Source organism: Triplophysa dalaica, chromosome 1 (assembly GCF_015846415.1).
Source record: "Triplophysa dalaica isolate WHDGS20190420 chromosome 1, ASM1584641v1, whole genome shotgun sequence".
NCBI classification, from domain to species: Eukaryota; Metazoa; Chordata; class Actinopteri; order Cypriniformes; family Nemacheilidae; genus Triplophysa; species Triplophysa dalaica.
The window spans coordinates 28,578,423-28,605,422 of record NC_079542.1 but is presented as its reverse complement, the minus strand read 5'-3'; the positions used below and the strand labels follow the sequence as shown (position 1 = coordinate 28,605,422).

The 27,000-nt window shown below is 37.5% G+C and overlaps 1 protein-coding gene across 1 annotated transcript in view; it reads right to left on the bottom strand.

Moving 5' to 3' along the window:
- The window catches only part of LOC130417397 (solute carrier family 12 member 3-like), a 34,039-nt gene extending 7,058 nt beyond the window's left edge, over positions 1–26,981 (bottom strand). The window contains 15 exon segments of the mRNA XM_056742956.1: positions 8,159–8,270; positions 8,356–8,455; positions 8,979–9,134; positions 9,491–9,592; positions 9,691–9,814; positions 9,898–10,005; positions 11,834–11,991; positions 12,083–12,145; positions 12,148–12,166; positions 22,689–22,735; positions 22,738–22,818; positions 24,399–24,510; positions 24,627–24,737; positions 25,064–25,211; positions 26,599–26,981. Of these exon segments, the coding sequence (XP_056598934.1) occupies positions 8,159–8,270; positions 8,356–8,455; positions 8,979–9,134; positions 9,491–9,592; positions 9,691–9,814; positions 9,898–10,005; positions 11,834–11,991; positions 12,083–12,145; positions 12,148–12,166; positions 22,689–22,735; positions 22,738–22,818; positions 24,399–24,510; positions 24,627–24,737; positions 25,064–25,211; positions 26,599–26,981 (1,824 nt within the window).
- Between the last annotated feature and the right edge of the window lie 19 nt (positions 26,982–27,000).

The following is a 27,000-nucleotide window of genomic DNA, read 5'->3' as shown; positions in this document are numbered from 1 at the left end:
CTGCTGGTTTTTAAATGAATTATGCACACATCTTTTACACAAATACATCAAGAATCAGCACATTAAGCTCAACAGTGGTGACAATCAGCAGAATGAAAACTTCACGCTGTTGCATTGTTGGTAACATCATAGTTCAGAACTCATTCATGACTTCCTGCATCCATTGCAGCATGAAGTTTCTCAGTTTATTCATACCATTGATGCGTTCATACACTGAGTCTTGATGTATATGAGCCTTAATTATAAATTGTTGCAATTTTTATGTGTGTTCATTTAGAAAATCTTTATAACATATGGTTATCTCATAACAGCTGAATCTCACTCTCTAATTTCACACTTAAGCAGCACAACACTGTTCTCATAAACATTTACGCATGATTAACCTATTATCAAAGACTCCTTTGGCATTACTCAACATAACAAATTTGCACAATGAAATAAAAACACAGTTACAGCTGCCAGAGGAAGAGCAGCTAAACACTGAAGAGTCAAGAGCTCAACTAAAGCAAACACTCATCAACATAATGATGACTTCCAATGACAAACCAGTCACATCTAAACCTCTAAGATCACAGTACAAGAGTAAGATCACAGTTTGAGCACACAGTGAGTTTGCTGTGAGGTTACATTTTGACCTCATCGTGAGTTCTGTAAACTCATGGTGAGATTGCTGTGACATCATCGTGTTGACTGGGTATATATATACTGGTTTATTGAAATAGATCCTCTCCTTCGTAATATTGCTGTGTAATATTTTACCCGTTTTTCTTTTCTATAATCTTCTGTCTCTCTGTGTAAGTATGTGTGTGTGTCAGTGGGTGTATGTTATCTTAGGTGTGTGCGGGCAAGAGTATGGTTTGTGTGTCTGTACATGTGACGGATTGTGTGTCTGTGTTTCTTGTGCATGACTGTTATTCGTGTATGGGCGCTGTGTGATTGTGAGTGTGTGTCCGCATGTCCTTCTGTCTCATGTGAGTGTGTATGGACTGTATTTTTGTGTGTCTTTTGTGAATGAGAGTGTATCTATTCACTTTGCTCTTGATACCTTTTCTAATTTTTTTACCTCAACTAATTTTGTTATGTAGTGATTTTAGAGTAGTGGTCGGGAACCATTTTTAACCAAAGAGCCATTTTTCTAATTGCATTTCAAATCTTCTATTTTATATATATAACATCTTTCAATGACTTCAATACTAAGAACTTAATTTATGTCTCATTTAAGTTCCCTGTGAGGACACATTGTTCTTTTCCTTCAAAAAGATAAAATGTCCACAAACCACTCAAAAATAGTGAAACAAAAGAACCAATGCATACATCTGGGGCTCCAAAAAAGATTTCCATTACTTATAAACAACTTTGGCTACAGGTTTAGATTTTGCCTCCATTCAATTAAAATTAATTATATCTAACATATAACAAATAACAATTAAAAAAATAGCACTTCATCTGGTTCATATGCGAGAAAGAGTGCTTACATGGCAGTGGCGTAACGAGATTTTTATTTTTGAGGGGATCTGTCTGTAAATGAGGGGGCCATTATGTAAATGTATATAGTGATTTCATTAGGTTTCTATCTATTACTCAAACGATACACATATATCATACAGCACATTTCACCGTATTACCAAACATAAACATAGCCTAGCGGTTCTTATGCTTCCGAGTTTCAGAGATAAAAATTGCACTTGAATGTCAAGTTGGGGAATAATTTTGATTCCCGAGTACTCGGGATGGGCGGACCTTGAACAATCAACATGCTGGATGGGAGAAGGATTTCTGTTGTGACCGATATGATTTATTTCTATTTCCACAACAGCGTCATTGCCTTGTCTTTTCGTTAAGTTAGTACATATTTACATATATGAATAACCATTTGAAGCATACTTTATGTTTTATACACTGCGGAAATAACATGTTTTCATTACTTAGCATGAAGACTAGTAAAACTGTACAGTAGGATGTATGGTTGAAAACCATTACCATATAACATTTTTCCGAGACACAAGTAAGCATGAATCGGATATTATTCATTATTTACGACAACAAAGCACCTGAACACAATCAGTTTGGATTCACGCATCAGAAGTGGGAATTAACAAAATTTCTAGAGATTGTGAAAGCAGCATTAGAACCACAATTCCTCAGTGGCTACCATTCAAACCATTTGCTTACCTTTTACATGACAAGGCGGACTGTGGGTGTGAAAAGTTTTTGTTGACAGAAGTCTTTCGAGGCTACAAGAAGTCATACCCCCATTAAATGTCCCTGCAAAAAAATGTTACAAAGACCTCCCCTGTGGAGACAGTGTGAAAGTTTTTACCACGTCTGTTTATGACGTTTTCTGAACGTGTGCTATTGTTGTCCAGGTGATCTCTATAATTGTTTTGGACTAATATCACAATTGCACCTGCAATTAATTTTGAAATTTATATAATCCACCATTATTGTGATCAGTTTTTGCTTAAGTTGTGCTTCTGAGTCTTATATTTGCCATTACAAATGTGTCTAAACATACTGTCTAATTGGCCAGACAACTAAAAACTAAAGAAATGAATGTGGTCACTAATCATGAGTGTGTTGTATTATTGTGCAAATTTTTGGCTGCTCAATATTCTTATGCATACTATGAGGTTAGGCCAATTATATGTATGTAAGTTTTTTATGTAGTTTTAAATAAATCTATTTTCAAACAATTGAGCTGCATGCAAAAAAATAAACACACAAAGACATGATGAATAGGTCTATATAACTCAATAATGGTGACAACCAACAGAAGAATACTTCTTGCTCCAATGCATGCTGGGTAACATCATACAAACTCATTCATGATTCCCAGCATGCATTGCAATTGATCTAATTATCTTAAGTTTTTGATAATTGTTACCATTTATGAGGTTTGTATGATGAGTGTTGATGTCTAAGTGTGAATCCTAAACATTTCTGACTTAATATGCATTTGCCAGCCACAACACTTGCATCAGTCATGTACAATCAAGGTTTAACTAACAATACTTCATCATTTAATTTGACTTTATAAATATCCCAAAAACAAATCTTCCTTCTCACCATCTCTTTATTTACTGATATACAAGCATTATTTCTAAAATACTACTGTCTTTATTCAAAGTGGATTCATGTATTGACTAGAAAAAACATTGTTCACAATAATGGTGGTTTAATTAATCTTCAACATTAATTGCAGATTATAATTAATAATTCAACGCAATTGTAGAGGTGATAATAGAGATCACCTGGATTTCAATAACAGACGTCATACAAAACTTTCATTCTAACTCTTCCATCCATAACTTTGTCTGCTGGGATATGTCATACAGCTTTCCTGTAGCTCACTGGTTAGAGCATGATTCTTGGAGTGACAAGGTCATGGGTAAGATCCCAGGGACTGCACATACTTGGACCAATCGTATAGTCTAACGCAATGTATGTCATGTAGGATTAAAGCTTTTGCCAAATGCATAAATGCATACATGTAATGTGAATGTTTTGTTTCTGAGAATGTTCTCAGAACGCCCCTGCTGGTGACCAGATGGTCACGATGTGAATTTTTTTTTTTTTTTTAAGGGTAGGAAGAAATTATTTGGAGGACCTTCACAGAACATAACATTCTCTAAACTTATAGGTGACCTTTACTATAGACCAGTGGTCACCAACCCCACTCCTGGAGATCAACCGTCCTGCAGACTGGTCAGGATGGTCGATCTCAAGGTGCAGGGTTGAAGTCCACCTCACGGTTACGTAACTGCCAGCTCCATGCACATACTGGTGGCAGAAAAACAGTGGAAACAAAGCAGCAATGAGTGAAATGAAGGAGACAATTCCTTGAAAAATTGTTTTTTTGTGTTATTGAATGACAGAATAGGAATATCAAAAATGATTGTGTTATTTCCTGTGGAATACCTTAGTTGCATATGACATTTTAAGATAAACAATCCATAAAACGAACAAGCTGGAATGAAGAAATCATCTGGAGTACTCGTTTTAATGTCTATTTTATTTAAAGTAAGGTTTTCTTTACTGTTTATCACACACAAATTCAAAATAAATTAAGTAGCGTTAGAAAGCATCTAAATTATCGTTCTTAACAGTCACCAATCGGCTCCGCCCACAGAATCGTGTCCCACTGTTTGGAAAAAAAATGGTCTATATGTTCTTATAACATATGCTGGACCTTCAGGTGACCAAACAAAAATGTTGCCTGCCAAAAGATGATGTTATTTATTTTCCCGTTTGGTAATTGTATGACTTACCATCTATGTAACTGTTATGTCCCAAGCATGTTACTTTATTATCTTTAAATGTCAAATTGATAACTTCAGCTTTCCACCAGCAATTAATGCATAAAAATTAGTGGTGGGCATAGATTTTTTTTAATCTAGATTTATCTTGGAATTAATCTGGATTAAAATGGCTCATTTGAATTCTGCAGAAGGCATTCAGAATATGTGTGCTACCCAAATAATAACTAAAAGTAAGTCTTTGAGAACGGGTGTCTCAAGGCAGGTGGCGCATTAGACCAGGGGCTCATCTCCGGTTTCCAAAATGCATCACAGACTGCTTGAGAAAGCTGTTCTACTATGATAATTGGTGATGAAAATAAATTATGTTCAATAAGATGTACTTGTGTTTACTTCCGCATTAGCTAAGGGATGATTTGCGTTTAGGTGGTACTTGAGACTGGAAGAGCTCCTACTGTACATTTACATTTAGTCATTAAGCAGACGCTTTTATCCAAAGCAACTTACAAAGACTTAGGGAGCAACAAGCGATATGTCATACAGGAGCCATAATACATAGGGCGCCAATACAAATTTACTGGTTTCAAATAAAGCTAGACCACTACCTGTTGAGAGAAAGTTTTTTTAAACCAATTCCGTGTTGCACAAGGTGCAAACAACCTTAGTCTTGTCGATGTTTCCATTGGGAAGCTTCTTACAAATATATTTTCCCTGAGGCAACCCGGCGGCTTCAAAGCTGCATCCATGTTAGCACGTCACGTTTGATGTGGTAATTTCTTAGTAACGTTATGTTGTGTTCAGACCAAACGCGAATGGCGCGTCAAGCGCGAGTGATTTACATGTTAGTCAATGCAAAGACGCGATAGACCTACTTGCGGCGCGAATCGCGCGAATGAGGCCCTGGTTATGAGATGATGAAGCGGCGCGAATGATGCGAATTGCGCGAATCACGCGAGTTGAAAAATCTCGTTATCGCCGATACAGTGCAATTCAGCTAGGTATACATCCGCGCTAAAATATCAAGGTGAAAGTCATCTTTTTTATCGCGCAATAAGAGTCTCACGTTAACGCAGCACGTTAACGCCGTTAACGGCCCACCACTAATAAAAATTAAAGCATTTCACCATTATTATGATAAGTGTTTGCATTGGTTGAGCCCTTCACTTTTGACTTTGTGTCATTTCTATTCTTTCGATGCATGTGGAGGAGTTCCAGTAAGAACTCTTGTGAATTGGCCGAGAAAGAGCTGTTTGCTTTATAATGAAGCATGAAGCTTTCTTTTGTTGATTGTCACCATTGTCGAGTTCTGTGTGATAACTTAATTTTTTCAGAAATTGTATTGTTTACATTGGACTCTCATTTTTTCAATTTTACTCCAGAGGCCTTTTAAACCAAACACTGGGCACATTACTGGTGGTTTGTTGAAATTCAACATTATTATTTCCACGTTAATAGAATTAATTAACATTGACAAACATTTTTTTTAACATTGATTCAATGGTTTGTACCTGTTGACTTGCTGTCTGGGGTTCCCCTATACGCTCAGAGAACGTCTTGAATGTTCTGTGAAGGTCCACCAAACAACATCCCCACACCCATTAAAAATATCCACATCGTGACCATATCCAACTTTCTTTGAACAAAACAATTGTTAGAGGGTAATCCTTACCTTTAGCACTCTTTTAATTTTCTTCTAGGTCATCTTTTCATAATTTATTAAAAAAAAATAGGTAATGCACCTGCCCAGGCAGCGTATACGTTAAACTCTAGACTCAAAAGATGCTTTGCACAATGCGTGACATATTAAACCAGAATAAAAAATGAAGAATTCCTTGTCTTTTGTTTTAAGCAATCTGTACCTGTAAATGAGGGGGCATAGCACCCCTCAGGCCCCCTTGTGGCTACGCTGCTGTTGCACGCATATGAGGAGCTAAACACATCGTATAAATACTGAGGCGTCGCAGTTTGTTTCCATCTGTTCACCGAATAATTTGCTGGATGGTTTGTTTACATAGCGAGGCATCGAGTTCTGTATCATACGCCACAGAGTCCCGTGACTTTCAATGAATGCATGAAGCTTGCTCTCTTTTAACCTCTTCATGCTCTGGGATACTTAATCTGGTCTGACTGCAGGCATTAGAGGTTACCATAGAAAAGTTGTTTGCTGTTGATTGGTGTTGTGACTCTTGCACATAGCACTCCATGCGCGTATTAGCCAGTTCAACCTGAAAAATTCATATGTATTATGATGTTTTTTAATGATCATATGTTGGTTAAGGCTAGGGATGCTCCGATCCGATATTTGTATCGGAAATCGGCGTCAATACTGAATAAAATTCTAGATCGGGTATCGGTCACAAATTGCACCGATACCCGATCTAGCTTACATAAAATTTCTGCTAGGCGATGTAAAAGTTCATGGAGACAACGGCGCTTAAACACTCTCGTGGCTGTGCTTTGCGAAGCGTGTGACATCATACGCTAGCAACGTGCTCTGTACGTAGTGCACGTGAACAAGCGAACGTACCTTACCTTGAGCAGCGAACAGCATGGAGCGAGCCGAAATATCTGCCATTTAGATTTATTTTATAACAGCCACGCCAACAAGTTACACCGCTGTTTGCAATACATGAGAACTAAATGTTCCGAGGGGTTGTGATAAAGCTGTTCATTATAATACTACTAATTTAAGCACGCCGAGTTCAATAAGCTGAAGAAACTAAAACGAGACGGTACGAAGCAGCTAACTTTGGAGGAGACAACGAAAATAATTCAGAAATTTCCATCTGGTAGTGTGAAAGCAGCGAAAATCATTGAAAGCATTTTGAATTTCATGGTAATGGATTTGCAACCGCTGTCCGTCGTTGCGAACAATGGCTTCAGACTCCTTATAAACCACCTGGAGCCGCGGTACGACATTGTGAAGCGTAACTGAGACCTGAACTGTACCAAAAAGTCTGCAAACACGTATACGATAAAAATAAAGATGTTAATGCGGTGAGTTTTGTGGATAATTTGACTTTGAATTTCTATTTGCACCGACTAAACTATTATATATTTTTTCCGTTTATTTTTACATGTGCAGCACAAGCTAGGGAAGCTAGTGTTTTGTTTATCTTTCGGTGTTGGATGTTAAATTTGATTTCCACTAAACTTTAGCTTAGTTTAGTGGACTTTGCTTTAATGACTAAAGCATTAAAAAGAGCTGATTCCTGTTTGAATATCTAAAGCAGTGAAGCTATTGCTTTTTTGCTCAATTTCAGCTGCTTTATTGTTTATTGTGCATTGATTTTTTAAATTATATTTGAACATAACAGTTATTAAGAGATTTTGTTTCCATTTATTAATACTTGTCCATCAAGCTAGTGAAGCTGTTGTTTTATTCAGCTGCTTAATTTGCACTTTAATTTTGAATTTCAAGTTTAAGATAGTGAACATTTTGTTTTATTTTGCTGGTTTAATGAATAATTCACAAAATTTGTGAATCATTTGTTTGTTATTTTGTTTTACGGGGTCAGGAAATTAATGTTAAGTCGAGCTTGATGTCTTGCACAGCAATGCACAAAGTTTATTAAGTAATTGTGCACTTTAAAAATGTTACCTTAGTATCGGATCGGTACTCGGTATCGGCCAATACTGAATCTCAGGTATCGGAATCGGTATCGGAAGCAAAAAAGGTGGATCGGAGCATCCCTAGTTAAGGCGTAGACACCAGGTGAGCCACACCTTTTTTGAAAAGAGCAGTTTATAATGTACACAGCTTTTATAACTATAACTATAACTACACATGTCTGATGGATCTTTTTTTCGGTTATTCGGATGAATTCGTTATTCATTTTAAAGCCATTATCTCTGCCTTTCTGAATAAGCTATTTAGCTTTGAGCACTGTCCTAGTTCTTACCATAATAATGTTTCCACAGATCATCAGGCTGATGGTTTTAGTAAAAGTACCCACAAAGTCCACCAGAGCGGGTCGAGCGTTTGGTGGACCAGTCAAAACAAGACACTGTGGCCTAGAAGTGTAACACAAGCATTACACAAATATTAGCAAGCAGTTCAAACATGTCATTTGGCTACCTTTAATCCTTCTGATCTCACCTGTAATTCTTAATGTGATCATCCAAATTTGACAAAGACACAGAGAAAGACAAAGCCATGTTGTAGATACCGGCTTGGTAAGATGAACCCCAGTTCAAATCTAGAGAAAGAATTAGACAAGAAAACAAGAAGCATTTTGAATCAATTCCATTCCATTCCATTCCATTTTCTACCTCTTATCCGAACCACCTCGGCTCACGGGGAACCTGTGCCTATCTCAGGAGTCATCGGGCATCAAGGCAGGATACACCCTGGATGGAGTGCCAACCCATCGCAGGGCACACACACTCACTCATTTGAATCAATTCGGTTATGTGAAATTATGTCTATTACGGTACATTTTATTCTTTTTAAATATATCTGAATAAGTATGTATTTATTTTGCAATCTAACAAACTCATCAGATAAAGAAGGATACAATTTATCTATTTTCACAAATTCCATCAACTACAGTATACAGTTATAAGTCTTGGGATATTTTTGGTGCAAAAATAAATCAATTACAACACTTATGTTTATATTTTCTTGTATCTACTGCTGATTATAATAAATAAAATTATCATAATTATTCATACTAGTTTAAGACTATAGATTATCATTGAGAGAGAATGAGACCACTTACGAGGGTTTTTTATATACAACATAGCCCAAGAGGCAGAAGACTATGGCAAAAGTGACGAGAGCAGCCCACCAGGTGAACAAAAACATGAGGATGAAAGACAAAACAGCACCAAACAGAGAAGTCCAAGCATTGTAGTAACGGTATGCTGGTCTCCAGCCTGTAAGAAATCGGAGCATAAACCCGTCATTCTGCTTATTTACGCCAGAGATACAATGTGAAACAAATTGAACAGAAAGCTCCAGATATACATTCACACAAAGTGTGTGTAAAAAGCTTCAATGTTTTGTTCCCCAAATGTATTATATTAAAACATTTCCAAAAAAACTAGGTTTTCTGCCTGTTGGTCAAGTTCAAAGGGCAGGAATAGATTTGCAGGGGGAGTGCAAATCAGAGGCATTATTAGCCCTTTAAAATCCAGGCTTAAAAAAAAACTACAAATATGTTTTTTATTAATTAAAAAGGCCCCAGGCATAACATAAAGGGTTAAAAATGATATAATAATGTAGTTCTCACCGGGAGACTTGGTAATAGTTGCATGGAAGCAGCTGAAGTTAATAAGACCATAGGAGCAGAGGAAGAAATTGGAGATCAGAGGAGCAATGGTGTTCAGCTCACCTAAAAATCCAAAACATATTATCTAACATTAATATGGCACAAAGACAATAAGAAGATAACCTTGGCTAATGATCTGCTATAAATGATCTGGAACTCACCTATAAGGATGAAAGCCAATGCAATAGTAAACATCAGCATATACCCACGTAGGGGTTCATGGTTTTTCCCATAACCTTTCCCAAAGAATGCAATATAGGGGTAGATGTTGTCTTTACACAAACACTGTGACATTAGGGTCAGAAAACAAAAGTTAACGCATTTTGAATGAACGCATTTGATCATTGTTATACAGCTGCACTGTTTACCTGAAAGATTTTGGGGGCAGAAACCAAAAAACCCAGTGCTGATGACAAAGTGGCTGCAAAGATTCCAATTGTGATCAAATGCCCAGATCCTGAAACCATGCTCAGTATCTAGAGACGCAAGAGTATTTTAGTCTGATGGTAATAATTCAAAATAAACTAAAACATCTTTTATAGGTAAGACTTCACAATAAGGTTCTATTTGCATCTTTTCAAACACAATATGCATATGTTTCATCTACGCCTCTGTGTCAGTTGCGCTTCTATGAAATCACAATGAAATTTTCATCTGCACCCTAAATATGCTGGTCTCGCATGCGTTAAAGCACCAGGGATAATTTTTAACATAAAAAAATGGCAAATAATTCATCCAAATTTCAAACGGTAAAATTCATCCAGCATTCATAATTGTTGTGTTGGGTAGGAGATTTTGAAAGTTACCACAATATCTTCTTACGTTGGGAGTGTTATTACATGTTTCACAGTTTAGGTAGAGATTTGATTGAATTGTTTCCTCATTTATGATATTGTATGAAATTAAATAATATATTGAAGGTCTTAAACAACATGTCCATCACATGACAAATGTTCTAGCAGACATCATGAATAAATTCTTGGAATCAAAATTTATTTTGATTGCACTTATGGTTTTGTTGTACTTATGCTGTCCCAATTGCTTCCATTGCCTACACCACCTGTAAGTCACTTTGGATAAAAGTGTCTGCTAAATGACTAAATGTAAATGTAAATGTAAATGTAAACAGCTGTCTCAACAATGGTGACAACCAAAAAAACCCTATTAAGATAAACGCAATGCATTCTGGGTATCATCAAAGCACAAAACTCATCCATGACTCCCAGCATGCATTGCGACTGTAAGCTTTTCATTTGTCGGTCATACACTGATTCTTGATGTCCGTTAAAGACCAAATGCACACTTGTAAACGGTTATATTGATTGTTACAGGAAATTAGAATCTTTAATGTAAATTCACTCAAACTGTTGTAAAAAGAACCAATGAGTAATTTAACAACACCAGGAGAAAAGGCTTGTTAAAGAATCTTATTACATTTCCTTTTGATGTTATTTGCTACAAAACTATGTTTTATATAATACACTGTCTTAGTAGCCCAAAGAAAACTGGAATTTTACATATAAACAATAAAACATCAAGTCATGGATGTTATACTGCAGTCCCAGTGAAGCAGAAGTAGTGATCGTCTTCAGTATTCTGATCTATTTACAAGATGAATAGTGGGTGTGGCTCATGTTTTCCACTGTGAATTGATTGGATGAATAAAAGCACGATGTTCCCGTAATTTAACAGTAGTTTGCTGGCAACCACAGCTGCCGTTTTTTTTCTGTACAAACTACGGAATTTGTATTTTCTCTTTTTTGTGGGTGATCACCACTATGCTGAAGAGTGGAGTCTGTGTTTAAGTCAAGGTCAGGCAACAAGTTGCTGATGGCATGCTGCATGTTGCTTTGTTTTAAAAGTGACTTTATTTATTTATTTATTTATTTATATAAATTCAGTATTAAAATATCAAAGTAAATGTAATGTTTTCCTTTTATGCATTTGGACCAAGTTTTCATTTATATAAAGAAATGCTGTTAATATAGAAGACTCAAATGTATTAAGATCATAAACAGCTTGAAGTTTGTGCCCTGAAGTTTTAAACTGCAAAGCTGTTTACGTTCTTTTCCTGTATTTTTTACGGAATTTTACTGGCAACCACAGCTGCCGGTATTTTACCGTAAAAATTACGGATAAAAAAAACTGTTTTCATTTATGGAAACATAATGAAAAGTATTCATTAACTTTTGTATTGCTATATGATAAGATTAAACTTATACATATGTTTTATCTTCAAAAGTAAATACAACAAAAGTCTGGTGTGACCAACTCTAGCCAGTTGTGTCTTATAGAAGCAATTACCTGAAAGTTGTTTGCAAGTCCAAAGTCACAGGTGCGGTTCTGTTCACACCTGTCAAAATCCCAGCCAAATTGACAGCCAAAACCGCTGCACTTGATTGAAGAATTGAGTTCTACACTATCGTTTAGAATGCCAGAAGCATCCCTTACAACAGTTGAAGCTGAAGAAGATAGCAAGACACAAGATGATCCATATTTGATTCAATCAAAATAGGCAGGTTACAAATGCAAAAAACAGTAATCCGTTCTCACCGACTGTGACTGAAAGTAACAAATAGCTCACGGTTGTCCAGAAAATGGCTACCAGTGTGCCTTAGGAATTGCACCAGCTGGGTCCTGAAATAACATGTGAAATACAGTCCCGATCAAAAGGTTTTCCAGATAGCAACCATTCATATAATGTATAAAAATGTTGATTTACAAATTTTAACATGACAGCTTATGTACGTCTGGCCATTTTAAAAGCGCAACTTACCACGCTTATCTGTAATTATTATATTACTAACCTCAACTATGCTGGCAATCAACAGACTAATTCAGAGAAACAGATTAACTGCTATGCAATGAGTCGAGTTTTTAATATAAAGTTTTCTTTTGTTGACTAATTGTCACCTTTGTTGAGATTCATACACTGAATCTTGATTTCTCTGAATGTCTCAAGGATACATTTCTGTGAATCTTGTGAAAGAGTTTTTAGTTTTGTCTAAAAGATTTAATAACACAACATGGTTGCATTCGGAGGACTAACAGAGCTGAAGCAGCATCTTAACCATTTAATCCTTTAAAGGTCCCAATATCATCACAACACAGCTGACAACAACTAATTTGATTACGGACCAAGAAGATATTTTTAACATACAAGAATAACAGTTAAAAATGTTTATAAACTAAACGCAAAAATAAAAGAGCCTAACTTAATTAAACACTGATCACCATAATGTGACTTCAAATAAACATTTTAAATAAAAAGATTGTCATGGAGTTTGTCGAGAAATTCAATTGTAAACTCAATTGACAAATCTGTCAAACGAAACCATTAGGTCTTGAATCTGAACCAAAATAAAATCAACTTTTGCCCATGTTTGGGTCCTTTCTGCTCATTTTGTTTGTTTTTGGCTGACGTGAGGCATAGCTTTGGCATGACTTTGGCCCAAATCTGGCAAACAGGAGCGGGCCACCCAAGTGCCATCATTCCACGCGGTATGTGGGCCAGATGAAATGGTATGGGGAGTAAGGTGTAGGCCGGATTTGGGCCACAAATATTTGCTATCTGGGGTTACTTACAATAATCATACTATTTTGGTAATAACATGACCTACGAGTAACGTTGCCAATTTAGTTAAATCATGGAGGAGGACGAAAGTGAGCAGCAGGCAGGGTGCTTATCAAACGGCGGTTTTACGCGCTTGAAGGTCAATGTGAGAAAGGGACACAATAAGAAGGCTCGTCCAAGATATAGAGAAATATTGAGTTCCTGTATCACTCCGTTTGCCAAGTGTCATACAAACAGGTATTTCATGTGGTGAAATTGTCCATCTCTCCCCAGAGTCTCCACATCAAGTGCTCTGCCCTTATAAGTAAGGAACATATGCGATTGGAACGCATTTTGGAAAATGTGCATTTCCATTTATAATGTTGTAAATAATGTTCAATTTCTTGCACAGATCGATCAATTTGCTTAATAAGACGTCATTAATACATCTTAAAGGTACAGTGTGTAGGATTTTGAAGGATTTATTCACCAAAATGTAATATATAATACAAAACTATGTGTGAGTGGTGAAGAAATACCTTACAAAATGAACCGAAATGTTATTTTACCATGCAGTACAATGAGCCATTTTATGTATATGCACCGCGGGCACACCCTTACATGTAATTTATCATGTGCACAGCCATGTTTCTATAGTAGCACTACACTGACAAACTAACCGCGTTTCGTAAAACGAAGAATGCAAGGGACTAGTTCTTCGTCTTCTTCGGCTGTGGTTTTGAGGCAGCTTGCAAGCTACTAGCATAGAAGGATTGGCAGAAGAAGAGGAAGAACAATAATAGCATTTAATTGTCGTGTTTTTTATTAGAAATATAAACGTTCTTTGTTGCAGTAAGAAGCAAAATTTGCGATAATGGCGGACCACACATACTCTGCACACGAGCCGATAGAGCGTCAATCTGTTCGTTCAATAAAGAGAAAATACGATGCAGCAAGGCGAAGTCGAGACAAAAATCAGCAGAAAACCTGAATAAACATCGGCGTGGCTTTTCCCAAATGGAGGACACTGAAGCAGGACAAGGGTTACAAAGCGACGCCGAAGTTGCCTGCTTTCTGCTGGACCGGTAAGTTTGTCTAATTTCCACAATATAAGTGAACTGTTTGTTTGATAGCTTTAGCTAATAGATGAACATGAGCATCAAGTTAGTTTTTTCCATGTTTTTAGCACTTTGTAATTGTACTATAATTCCTTTTGCATGGCTGTGTGCAAATCAAGTTAGAAATCATTTTTACAATCATAATTTGCATAAATCGGGTGTAAATTATATTATAATTAGTGGTGGGCATAGATTAATTTTTTAATCTAGATTAATCTAGATTATTCCAAGATTAATCTAGATTAATCTAGATTAAAATGGCTCATTTGAATTCTGCCGAAGGCATTCAGAATATGTGTGCTACCCAAATAATGACTAAAAGTAAGTCTTTGAGAACGGGTTTCTCAAGCCAGGTGGCGCATTAGACCAGGGGCTCATCTCCTGTTTCCAAAATGCATCACAAACTGCTTGAGAAAGCTGTTCTACTATGATAATTGGTGATGAAAATTAAATTATGTTCAATAAGATGAACTTGTGTTTACTTCCGCATTAGCTAAGGGATGCTTTGCGTTTAGGTGGTACTTGAGACTGGAAGAGCTCCTGCAGTACATTTACATTTAGTCATTTAGCAGACGCTTTTATCCAAAGCGACTTACAAAGAGTGAGGGAGCAACAAGCGATATGTCATACAGGAGCCATAATACATTAGATCTCAATACAAAGTTACTGGTTTCAACTAAAGCTAGACCACTACCTGTTGAGAGAAAGTGTTTTTTTTAAACCAATTCCGCATTGCACAAGGTGCAAACAACCTTAGTCTTGTCGATGTTTCTATTGGGAAGCTTCTTAAAAATTAATATCCCTGAAGCAAACCCGGCGGCTTCATAGCTGCATCCATGTTATCACGTCACGTTTGATGCGGTAATTTCACAGTAACGTTATGTTGTGTTCAGACCAAACGCGAATGGCGTGTCAAGCGCGAGTGATTTATATGTTAATGCAAAGAGCCAATAGACCTACTTGCTGCGCGAATCGCGCGAATGAAGTCCTGGTTATGAGATGATGAGCCGGCTTCTGCTTCCGCGAATGACGTGAATCACGCGAGTTGAAAAATCTCGTTCTCGCCCGTACAGTGCAGTTAAGCTGGTATACATCCGCGCTAAATATCAAGTGAAAGTCATCATAGCTTGCGTAGTATAGACCCAGCTCCCAACCCAACTTTGAAAATAGATTAACGGCGACATTTTTTTTATCGCGCGATAAGAGTCTCACTGCGTTAACGCCGTTAACGCCGTTAACGGCCCACCACTAATTATAATACTGCTTAGCTTCTGTGCATACAAATGTGTAATTTAATAATTGATAGGATAAAATCCAAACTTCCAAGTTGCATAGTTTATCAGCAATACAGTGTCAACGAAGATTTGAGAAGATACAATTGATCAATTGGGGTGATGCCAAACGTCTGCTAAGACTTTCGCGGTTAGTTTACGCGCCTTTAGCATTAGCAAGCGGTTTCAATAGGCAGTAAACTACGAACCAAATTACCGTGCCAAAAAATGCTATGCAAAATAAGGGAATAAATCACTGACACAATGCTAAACAAGTTACAATAATATTCACTATAACGATTAGAGTAAATAATGAATCAATGAAAGTCAATTTAATTTATTTATTTTTCTTTGTAAATAAACCTCGTCACTTGACTTGCAAAGGTTACTCTCTGCTGTCTCAGACGACGACATCTCTGTCCTGTGTCCGTAGCTTCGGTCTGTTGTTCGCCTGTGAGACGTAGATTGCAATTATCAACACCACCGATAACGGCTGCTATCATTAACGGAACCCTTTTGTCCTGTGACGCCAACCGAAGCTTCTCTAATGGGAGGGAGAGGGGGGTATCGGAGCTGTAGGTTGCAATTTCCTACATCGCCAATAGTGGCCTCTGAAACTTACACACAGAACCTTTAAATAAAGTGCAGGGAATACCTTTACGTTACCTTGATCTGTTTTTTGAACTTTCAAAAACTTGAACCTGTGAACTTGCATTTTCTGTAAATATCTTTATTGTTTTCCTTTGTGGTCATTATATGTTATTTAACAAGTCTCTAAAATAGTTTTGGGTAAATATCAGCCCAAAGAATATTAAATAAAATAGTTTAATTACTAACTGGGTCCCAACTCAATTTTTTAATCCAATGTGTTTTCACGACCGGCAGATTATGTCACAAGGTCATGATGAATCCAGGAATTTCACTTTTCCGATCAGCGTTGGCGTAACTTTCGTCATAAGATTACATTGCCTTTACATAACAGTCGTATAATTTGGCTTGCTGGGATGGGTCTAAACTAGTTGTAAGCAAGAAGGAGAAGCATACACACTGGAAAACTTTACTGAAAAAGCTAGAGCGTTCTATTTTAAGAGTAGTTTCAACTTCAACATAGCTGAAAAGATTATAATAAAATGAAATACCAATACTACTTCCTTCATTTTCAGGTAGCCTAAAGCTCCTGTTTGCAATGAGCAGTAAGACATTTTGTGAATGAATAGTAATAATACTTTGCAAAAATTTGGCTAAATACCCCTACGTAAGCTTCTCGTTTGGCTCTCAGCGGAGGCAGTCGCATTTTTTCACTCCCCGTCCTTGCCCTTATTTTCCCTGCTTTGTCTCATCTCGTCTCATCTATTGAGAGACTCTCTCTGCACTGCTCTCCAAACTTGTAAAATTATGGATCTGATCAAATGGTCTCTCACCGCAATTGACACCATTTTCTCGACGAGAAGCTTGGGTTCGGGGGAACCTGTCTGCCCTGACGGAACGTACACGATGGACGCGTGGGAGAGATGGCGGGTCGTATGTCTGGCGGCTCTTTCCGTGGAGGACATCGAAGATATCTACCTATTCGGAACCATGATAACAGGTCTTGTGCTGATTGGATTAGGCTTTGCCCTGGGTTATCGAAAAATTCATAAAACGGGAACAGCTGTCCAAAGCCGAACAAGGCTCCCTGTATCGATTGAAGCTGTGGGAAAAGCGGTCAGCATTGCGACAGAAACTATTAACCGAAATATGTTTTGTATCAGGGAGATCCTCACAGCTTTTGGAAAGAAAAATTGATGGTATTGGAGATCAGAATGGACAATGAGGGTTGCCGTGACATCTTGGATACGGCTTCTTGACTAAACTATCGCAATCTTTTCGGCTCCCTGGAACCAGCACTGGCCTTGGCCAAGGTGGCAGCTGGAAAATCAACCCTGTGAAGAGCACAGTGAGATGCTCTTGCGTTCCTCCCCCACTATACAGACTCATGATGCTTACAAACTATCACACATACAGACACAAATACACACATTGCCCTCACCCGATCCCACACCTCCGTGGCTTTGAACCGCCAGCCTGATAAGCGGGTCTGTGAACGGTGCTGTAATGGCACTGGACCGGATGGCTGCTTGCCGGAGCTGGATTAACCTCCCCTGTTGCAAGTCTTGTCTATGGTCTATTATGTGTATTCTTTTCTCACCACTTTTCCTCATGTTATGCTGTTATTTTCTTCTTAATCCATTTCGTTACACTGTACTTGTATATGTGTAATGACAATAAATTGAATCCAATCTAATCAGCTCTCAATATTATGATCGCATTCAAGGTGAGGTGCTACTGATAATGACCTTTGTATTTTTGCCAGCAATGCGACACTTCATCAGTTGTGCACCGCAGCCTCATTGGGTGTTTCGGCCCTTTATCACAAGACACCCTCTGCCATGGTAAGCCGAGGTAGGTTGATCCAGCCTGGGTGTGTGTCGTATTATTAGAAGGGGGCCTTGTGTCCATCTGGTGTTTTGAAGCTGAATTAGTGGCATGTCCTCTGGAATGGAAATTTGCTCATGCCTCTGATCGTCAGAATACATTTTCCGTAGGTGTTCCTCAAGATCTGTTATAGGTACTTTGAGAGTCCCAGCTGTCTCCTTGCTAAAGATGCTATTGTCAAACTTGTAAGGATTTTTGTAGAATGCCGTCCTAGTTCACTCCTTCTTTTGTTGGTTTCTCAAACTCTCTACTGTTCGCAGTGAGGACAGGCAACTTCTAAATCGCTTTGTATTGCATCTAGTCCCTTCCTTTCCTCATCTGTGGCCTTCTACTGCTTCCTCAGGCTGCTCCTTTCTCTCACAATTTTTTCAATTTCTTTTCTACTTTGGGTTCTTGCTTTTCACTCCAAATCTCTCCACCCCATCGTAGATGACCTCCCCCATCTTCTCCAGTTTTCGTTCAACATCTCCTTTTTGGCCTGCTAAAAGCTGGACAAGATCCAGGTCAATGGTTTCCCATTCTTTGTTGCTGGATTTATGCTAAAGTACCAGAGGTCTTCTTGCATCCATTTTTCTTTCTATTGCTTGCTGCGGCTGGGTAGTCTCCGGGTTACTGATTGCTGGTAAGTTTATGTCTGGCTGGGGTTCGTCTGGGGTTCAGATATCCTGTGGGCTGTGTTGCTGTCCCGCCACTGGGTTTAACAGACTGATTTGTCCTACCTCTTGTAAAGTCAATACAAGTCAATGTGCAAGTCAATGCAAGCCACCTCACTAAGCTCTCTCAGGCATTTCTTCTTGCCCTGATGGATCTTGAGACCTTTCTCTGATTTAACCTTTGTCCAGCCACAATTGCATCTCTGTAGTTTTTGTCCTGTTGTTCCATTTTCTGCTGTGCTGATCTCCTAGTTCTTTGTCATTTCCTTTCCTAGGTCGGTTGCCATTTGATCCGTCCATGAGTCATTTTGTACAACAGCTCTAGCAGACTCTAGGGGTATTCCTCCTCTTGTGTTTTTCATAGCCATAGATGTGTGGAAACATTATGCTTTATAGTAACGGATCCTGCCGACATGGGTAGGAAGCCCAGCACAGTTGAATTGCCCAATAGGACATTTTCCACGCCTTATGCATGACAGGGGGAAGTTTGAACTGCTTGAAAGGCATATGTCTCGCCGTGGATCCCATATACTGTAGGATTCGTGAGACTTGAGCTTGAGCAAGCATATATTGACTTAGACATAACGATGATTGTGCGAATTATTTAAGCGAGACTTAAGGGGGAACAACACGCTGTAGACTTTATTCACACTAATACATAAAACAGACAGTTGAAGTTAACCAGCAGTTACTGGAAATGCAGTCTAATTTCTCTGATGAGCTTAGTACCGTCAGCTCACTGCGGCTTACTTAAATGAATAGACGCTGAGAGAAAAGCACCCGTGCTGACTGAGACAGGAGCATCTGCAGGTCAGAGAAATGGGCATGCCGAAAAGTCTTTTCGATTGGTCGCAAAAGCTGCCTGTTCCACATCAGCCACCTTTTTATTGTGTCGTTTTTGTATCAAAGATTATAAATATGAAACCAAGAATCTGCTTCCAAACGCTGTACTTCCAAAAAGCCTATTCACTTCAATGTCTCCCAAACGCATTTGCTGTACAGTTGATGAAAGAACGGCATGCTTATACATTTTAACGGTTTGGCGGATATTTATATTAATGGACATTACACTCATTGCCATACATTTATGCATTTGACAGACACTTTTATCCAAAGCGACTTGCCCCACAAAATAAAGGCATGCTGTCATGATTTGACAAGGGGAGAACCCAAGTGCAGGCAAGCACGAGACGGAAGGTAGGGGTAACAGGGATTTATTATATATATAACAAGACAAAAGGCAAACAAAAAACCCACGAGGGGGAAAATAATACAGGATAAATAATAAAGTTAAAAAAGAGACTTACTGAAATACTAAACTAAGAAAACAAACACTTGGAACGAACACTAAACTAACACTTTCTAAGACGAGGGAACAGGAACAAGGTTACAAGAATACAGGAACAAGAAACACAAACAGCAAGAGCACGAGTTGAAGCAAAAGTACAAGCAAGTACAAACAACGAACCAGCACAGGACAATGAAACAAGAGGATGTTTTATAGGGGGACAAGACACAGGATAATTAATAGGGACCAGATGACAAAGATCAAACACTAAGGGAAAGCTAACGAGACAGAAAGGGCGGGAACAGATGAGACTCGGGGAGAGTATGGAAAACCAAAGGGCAAAAAACGTCTCTCCCCACATAAAACAGGGAATTCTGTGTTGGTCGTGACACATGCTCCCTGAGGAGCCAGAATTACATTTTTTACCACATCTTTTTATGACATCTTCTGAATATTTCTTCTGATATTGATGTTCAGGTGATCTCTATAATTGCAATGAAACAATATCACTATTGTACCTGCAATTAATTTTGAAATATAACAAACCACCATAATTGTAAACACCAACTTTTACATTTTACTTAAAAGTTTGGTCTTCTTTGGTCATTGAAACAATGTGTTAAGATACATTTGGTGAGGGAAAAAAAACTAAGCTAATTGGAAAAACAATATTGGTATACAATATTTATTATTGAATGAATATGCTCAATAGTCATGAGTGTGTTTTGTTGTGCAAATTAATGTTGTGGTATGTGCTGGGGGTATTTTCTACCCACGTTACTCTTCTTATCAGTCTTTAATAACCCAATTATATCTAATCTAAATATAAACATTTTAATAAGGCTTAACATCTATCATAAAAGCGACTTTGACTGAATTATTTTCACCATGTCTTTCTTTATTGACCAAAGAGTGTTATTTATTTTAGTGAAGGTCAAGTATCAAGAGACCAGGGATTGCACATACTCAAAATAAAAAAATGTATAGAATCATGCAATAAAAGTCCCTTTGGATAAAAACGTTTGCAAAATGCATAAATGTAAATGTAAATATTTATATTACTCTCCAGACAAAACCTTGCTATAAATGTATTCAACGTAGTACTATTCAGTCTACACCATCTGCTGATTTATTTAGCAAAATGTGTGTAATAGTTGCTGTCGTATGTCCCCCTAAAATCCATTGAGATAGGTTGACAGTACTGATTTGTTTTGAACTATTGGGCGCACCATGAACCATGTGGCCAGTCACACAGTAACTCAGTTTCTTTAAAGGGTCTGCTAGCTCTGTTCTGCAATATTCTCGGAACTGATTTACTTTATTTATATAATATATTTTCTTTGCCATAACAATTGTGATTCATAAAGCACCTTGTGATGACCTAAACTATCTTAAAAAATAATATTTTTCCCTATAAGACATGTGTATTTGACTTCCTGGATCGATCCACATGAGATTTCCAAGTCTCACGAGAGTAATCAAAGATCCGGGAGCAGTCGCAGTTAAACATGTGCTTACATGGGGTTGGGGCAGCTTCCAGTAGCGTAACGCTGGCCGACTGTTAATTTTGATTGACAGTAAAACTGACCAATCATATTTGCATCAATTTCATCCTTGTTTTGAATGGATTTTGTTTCGGAAAAGGGTCATACACAATTAAATTGATGAACATCCAGTCACCTCGGGCAACCTGTTAAGCGCCCGAACTCAACCAAACATCATGAAAAAGTTCTCCTAACAAAGATCAATTTTAACATTGCAATACTGTATTTCTCATTCTTGTTACTGTTTGACACCCATCACAAAATGTAACTTTCTCCGACTTAAAGATGGGGTATCATGCAATTTTATGCATTCTGACTTCTTTACACTGTTAAACGTGCTGGCTTCTTAGGATGGTCAACTTGTTAAGAAAAAAGTTGGACGTATGAAGTAGAATTTCTGTGCTCGATGAACCTCCCCCACCACTCCACCTTGTTTCGTAATATGGATCCTATTCCCTTTTATTGGCCACGCCCACGTGTCAACCAGCCAGTGTGAGAAAGAGCAGCACACACATCAATCCTGCTTCACTCGGCTTAAAGAAATGTAGCTGTGTTTGTTTCCTCAATGCATATTGGTGATGAATGTATATAAACGGTGGATAAATCGCTGGATTTGGAGATCTTTTGAAACAACGCTAAAAGATGCCTGACATGAACAGCACGTGGTAAGTCAAACTAAGTCATATGTCTGTGTTTGATTGCAATCGGTGGGTACGTGCATAATGTAAATACACAAAAAGGGATTGATGCAATGATGTAATGAGACCTCATGCTGTAGTTCCGTCCCCTCTGCCTGGCTCCAGCAGCTCGTCTTTTATCTCTCTGTATCTCTCTTTTATAAAATTTATCAGACTAAATACTCTTTATTTAGTAAATACGAAGTATGTAATACTACTTTATACAGTAGGTACTCAAGATTAACATGACATTTGCTGCAACTGGGCGTTTTACCCCATCTTTAACTTAAAAACATTTTTTCTCTTTATTACTGCACATATTATTATTACTACATTTCGTTACACTGTACTTGTATATGTGTAATGACAATAAAGTTGAATCTAATCTAATCTAATCTAAGTGTTCCTTTTGGAATAGTATTATAAGCACTTAAAGTGGAAAGAGAAGTAAATTCATAAAGTCAAGAGCTTAACTTCATCGAACTGAATATACTGTATATAATATATTATATATATATATATATATATATATATATATATATATTCCTGTTAACATAATACTTTAAATATAAAAAAATACCTTTAGATCCCCACAGATGTTAACCCCAGACAAAATTCCTGTGCAGCTGGGAAGAAAATGGAAAACATCCTGAAGAAAGATCCATCTTTTCCTCTAAATGAAGGCAGCAGATTCTCAATGAAGATCTCAGCTGCAAAATCAAAAGTGTGTTATTTTGGCTCAGCATAATTGTGATTTTTCATCAGCAAAGCTTAAAATGACATTTCTGCTCTAGCATATTGATCCAGGACCTGCTTTTTAAGATGATTATTAAAATTCCAACCCGCAGTTGTTCTTTTTCTGTGCTTTCAAAGGTTTACACCTACCTGACTTTAAATAAATGGTGTTGACTCTGTGGGCAGCACTGCATGTTTCTATCTATTGTCATAGTTGTGAATGAGTCTCTTGATTTTCCTCAATGTAAAAAGAGGAATCTCGACATCCTACAGTTATTGCTGGACATGAGTCAAATATCCAGAAATGCTGAAAAAGCAAAGATTGTGGAGGACATGGATAATCAGAAAAGATCAGTGGACAGTCAAATGACTCATGACAATCAAGAAACCCTTAAACAACTATGACTAAACATAAAATACCCTAAAGGTAGTCTCTAACTATAACCCTCTAGGGCCACCAACAGTCCACACTGCCCACACTGAACATTTTTTACTTTAACCTTTAAAACAATTACTTCAACTTTGGACAAACTTAAGGTTATTGCTGTAATAAGTTATAGACACTTTTATTACTTTTATCAAGTGATAATTTTGCTTAAATAATTTTAAGCAAAATTAAATTTATAGGTTGAACCAAAGGCAAAACTAGGTTTTTTTATGAAGATGATAAGCTTTATTTTAATTTTGTAATAACCTAATATTTAACTTTAACTATGAAAAACTTTCTATTTAACATAACTGTGCCTTTAGCTTTTAACCAAATGGCAAAAAATATAATTTTGTTACAGGCAAATAAATTAAAATTACATAAGGCTCTAATTATGATCAATTTTCGAAGTTGTCATCTATGTAATGCCGTCTGATAAATATGCTCTGGTAATGATTAATTCTCATCACGTCATATCATTGTTGGTCACATATGTCACAAGTATCTCGAGTTAAATTCAGAGTGCCAGAGGGATCAGTTTTAGGGCCCATCCTTTTTCCACCTTACATGCTTCCCTTAGGAGTAATGATCATGAAACATACATAAAATTTCCATTGCTCTGCTTATGATCCCCAGCTTTACATTTCCTCAAAACTGGGTTATACCACCCAGTTTTCAAAGCTAACAGAATGTGTTATGATACCGCCCAGTTTTCAAAGCTAACCGAATGTGTAAATGACATCAAAACCGGATGGCTGACAAATTTAAAACTTTGCTATAAATCTTGAGAGTGGTCATCGAGACATGCTGAGTTGAAAAAAGACCCAATGTTAAAAGCAAACACTGATCAACAAAGTGTGTCAAACCAGTCTCATCTAAACCTCTAAGCACACAGTCTTGAGCACACAGTAAGTGTGCCGTTACGTCTACATTTTGATCACATCATGAGTATTTTGAAAGTTAATGGTGACATAACTGTGACACCAAATTGTTGACTGGAAATCCAACTGGTTAATCTGGTGAACAAACCGGTCTTTCACCACGTTTGGCAATGACAGTTTTGGCTGTTTGCAGCATGGTTCAAGGCAGCATTATTTAAGGATTGCCTGTTCACATCAGCATACTCACATTTGTAGCCAAAGAATCCCACAGCCATCTTTTCTTTGTTTGGAGGAATAACTGTGCCGACAAAATAATTTGCTATGGACAGTAAGATTGCAATAAAGAATAAAATCTGGGCCTGAGGTCCGAGAAAAACAAAGAGAAATGACACATGAGTTAGCAATAAAAGTGAGATTATTGGGAAATGAAAGTTGCAGTGCTAACAGGAAGATACAGTCACAGTGTATGGAATACCTTAGCCTCCCAACTCATGCCAGCAAGTGTGATGAGGAGGAGAATAACAACAGTAATTGCCCCTACAATTCGCACATCATTGATAGGGTCCACCATCTCAGCATTATTGTCCTGAGAGAAAAAAGTGTGTTTTTGTGAAAGAGAATGAGTATAACAAGACTGAGAGGAAATGTGGTTAAAAGTGAGATGGCATTCTAGTAAGTGTCTAAATATAGCAGTTAGCATTACAGCAGTTAAACTTGTAAAATGTATAATTTATAATAAATGAACAGACCAGCCACAAATAATTCAAGCAGATTCCTGTTTCCCTCTCTAACCACATTTTCACCCTTTTTAAAGTTTTTTATTTGAGCAGCTCTCTGAGTTTGCAAATATGCAAGAATAAATTAAACACAATCAGAACATTCTTTAACCGTATGTATTGGTGCATGTCTCACTTTGAGAACATCTCTGACAGTCTCTGCAAACCCCACTGTATTGAGTGAACAGGCAAGAGCATTGGCAAATGAAAAGAGCAGACCAATAGGTGCTCCCAGCTCAGGACCCAGACTTCGAGAAATCATAAAGTAGGTGCCACCTGGATAAAAATAGGAATATATGAGTTTCAAAAATTATTAATTGACAACTTATTTAAATGTATACTTCTTATATGCAATGTTTGATGCCAAATAAACTTAATACATTAATACACAAAATATTTATCACACTGTTAGCCTTACCAGCTATTTCTACCGTACTATATTGGCAATTACATTCTCGCATATACACTTGCACGCATACCTATAAACATGATCAATGCGTATACACCTTTAAATCACTCACACAAACATGGAACCTAGATGCATGCAGTGTCACTTATTAAATATGCGTGCACATATACCAAACGGTTCTTTTGATTTCAATAAATGTTTAAATAATTCTTATGTGTACGGTTTATGAATTTGTAAGATTGAAGAAATTGAGAGTACAGTTTACAAAATCAAGAGCACACATTTGTGGTACAGTTAATTCAACTATTATCATTATTTGAAAAGGGAGCAGTATTAACATGAGTACTGTTTTTAAACTGGTGGAACGAATTGGAAAATTTCAAAGGTCTTTGAAAGGAACTGGATTTTGTCATTGGTAGTTGCTGCAACAACCAGCCCTTGGCCACACCCCTGGACGCAGACTTCCTTTTACACGGAAATAAAATCCGTTTAAACTGAGAGGGCACAAACACATGATATTCATCATCAGATTTATACAAACAAATGTTGCGTTATTGTTAGGCGAGCGCGTTTCATAAGTGACGCTGCATGCATTGAGTTTGCGTGAGTGATTTAAAGGATATACATGAATCATGTTTTTGTATTTGAATGCACTGAGTTTATTTGTATAGGTGTTTAGATGTAAGTGTGCATGAAGTTTACATGAAAATGCAAGTTATAGTATGTTAGTATGCAAATTAATTTGTTATAAAATCTAGTTATTTATACTGTATATGTGTATGCACATGTTTTATATATATTTATTTATAAGCGAAGTTTGATTTAAACCATATATAGAACCTGTTACATAAATGTTACAACATTGTGTAACAAAAATACTTTTTTTTCTATTGTAACTTCAGTCACCACACAAACATAAAATAGTATTTCCATAAAACAGTCTCAATCAGTATAAATGTATAAATGTATTGTTACGTTCTCAAAATAACCAGACGAGTACTGGAACAAAAGAGTGTTTATTCAGGCTGTTGTCGGCCACAACCCACGCTGTACACACCTGGCTATGTCAGAGAATCTCACTTGCACCAGCTGGCTCTCCTCCTCCTCCTTAAGCCGCTTCCCATTCACACAGAAAACAAGGGGCAGAGCGTCCTGCACTCCAACTACATCAAATAACAGCCCTCCTCAAGGAAATTACTTAAAGTGCAACGCACATGAACTATCATGGCAGTATTAACAACAATTCAAACATGTTACACTACCTCCTCTTATTAAAGTCCTCGTCCCCAAGGACAAAGTCTTTAAATCTAGTCAGGGTTTTTCTCTTCCTCCTTGGACGTCCTCTCGGGGAAGTCTGATAGTGATCATCAGGTGCTGCTTCTTCAGAGTTCTGCGAACAGTCCCCCTGAGAGACTACAGGCAATGCTGCAGCGGGCAGGCACTCAGTGTCCAAACTAACTGGTTGGTTCTCTCCCTCCGGCACCCCTGGAGACTCACCAGCATGTGGAGGAAGCACTTTGTTAAACTGCGGTATTGCAGAGCACTGAAATGGTGCCATGCTATCACGATGCAGTACCACTTTGCGCCCCGGGGTAGCAACTGCACACGGTACACAATCTCCTCCAGCTTCTCCAATACTGGACATGGTCTCACCTAATGCTGTC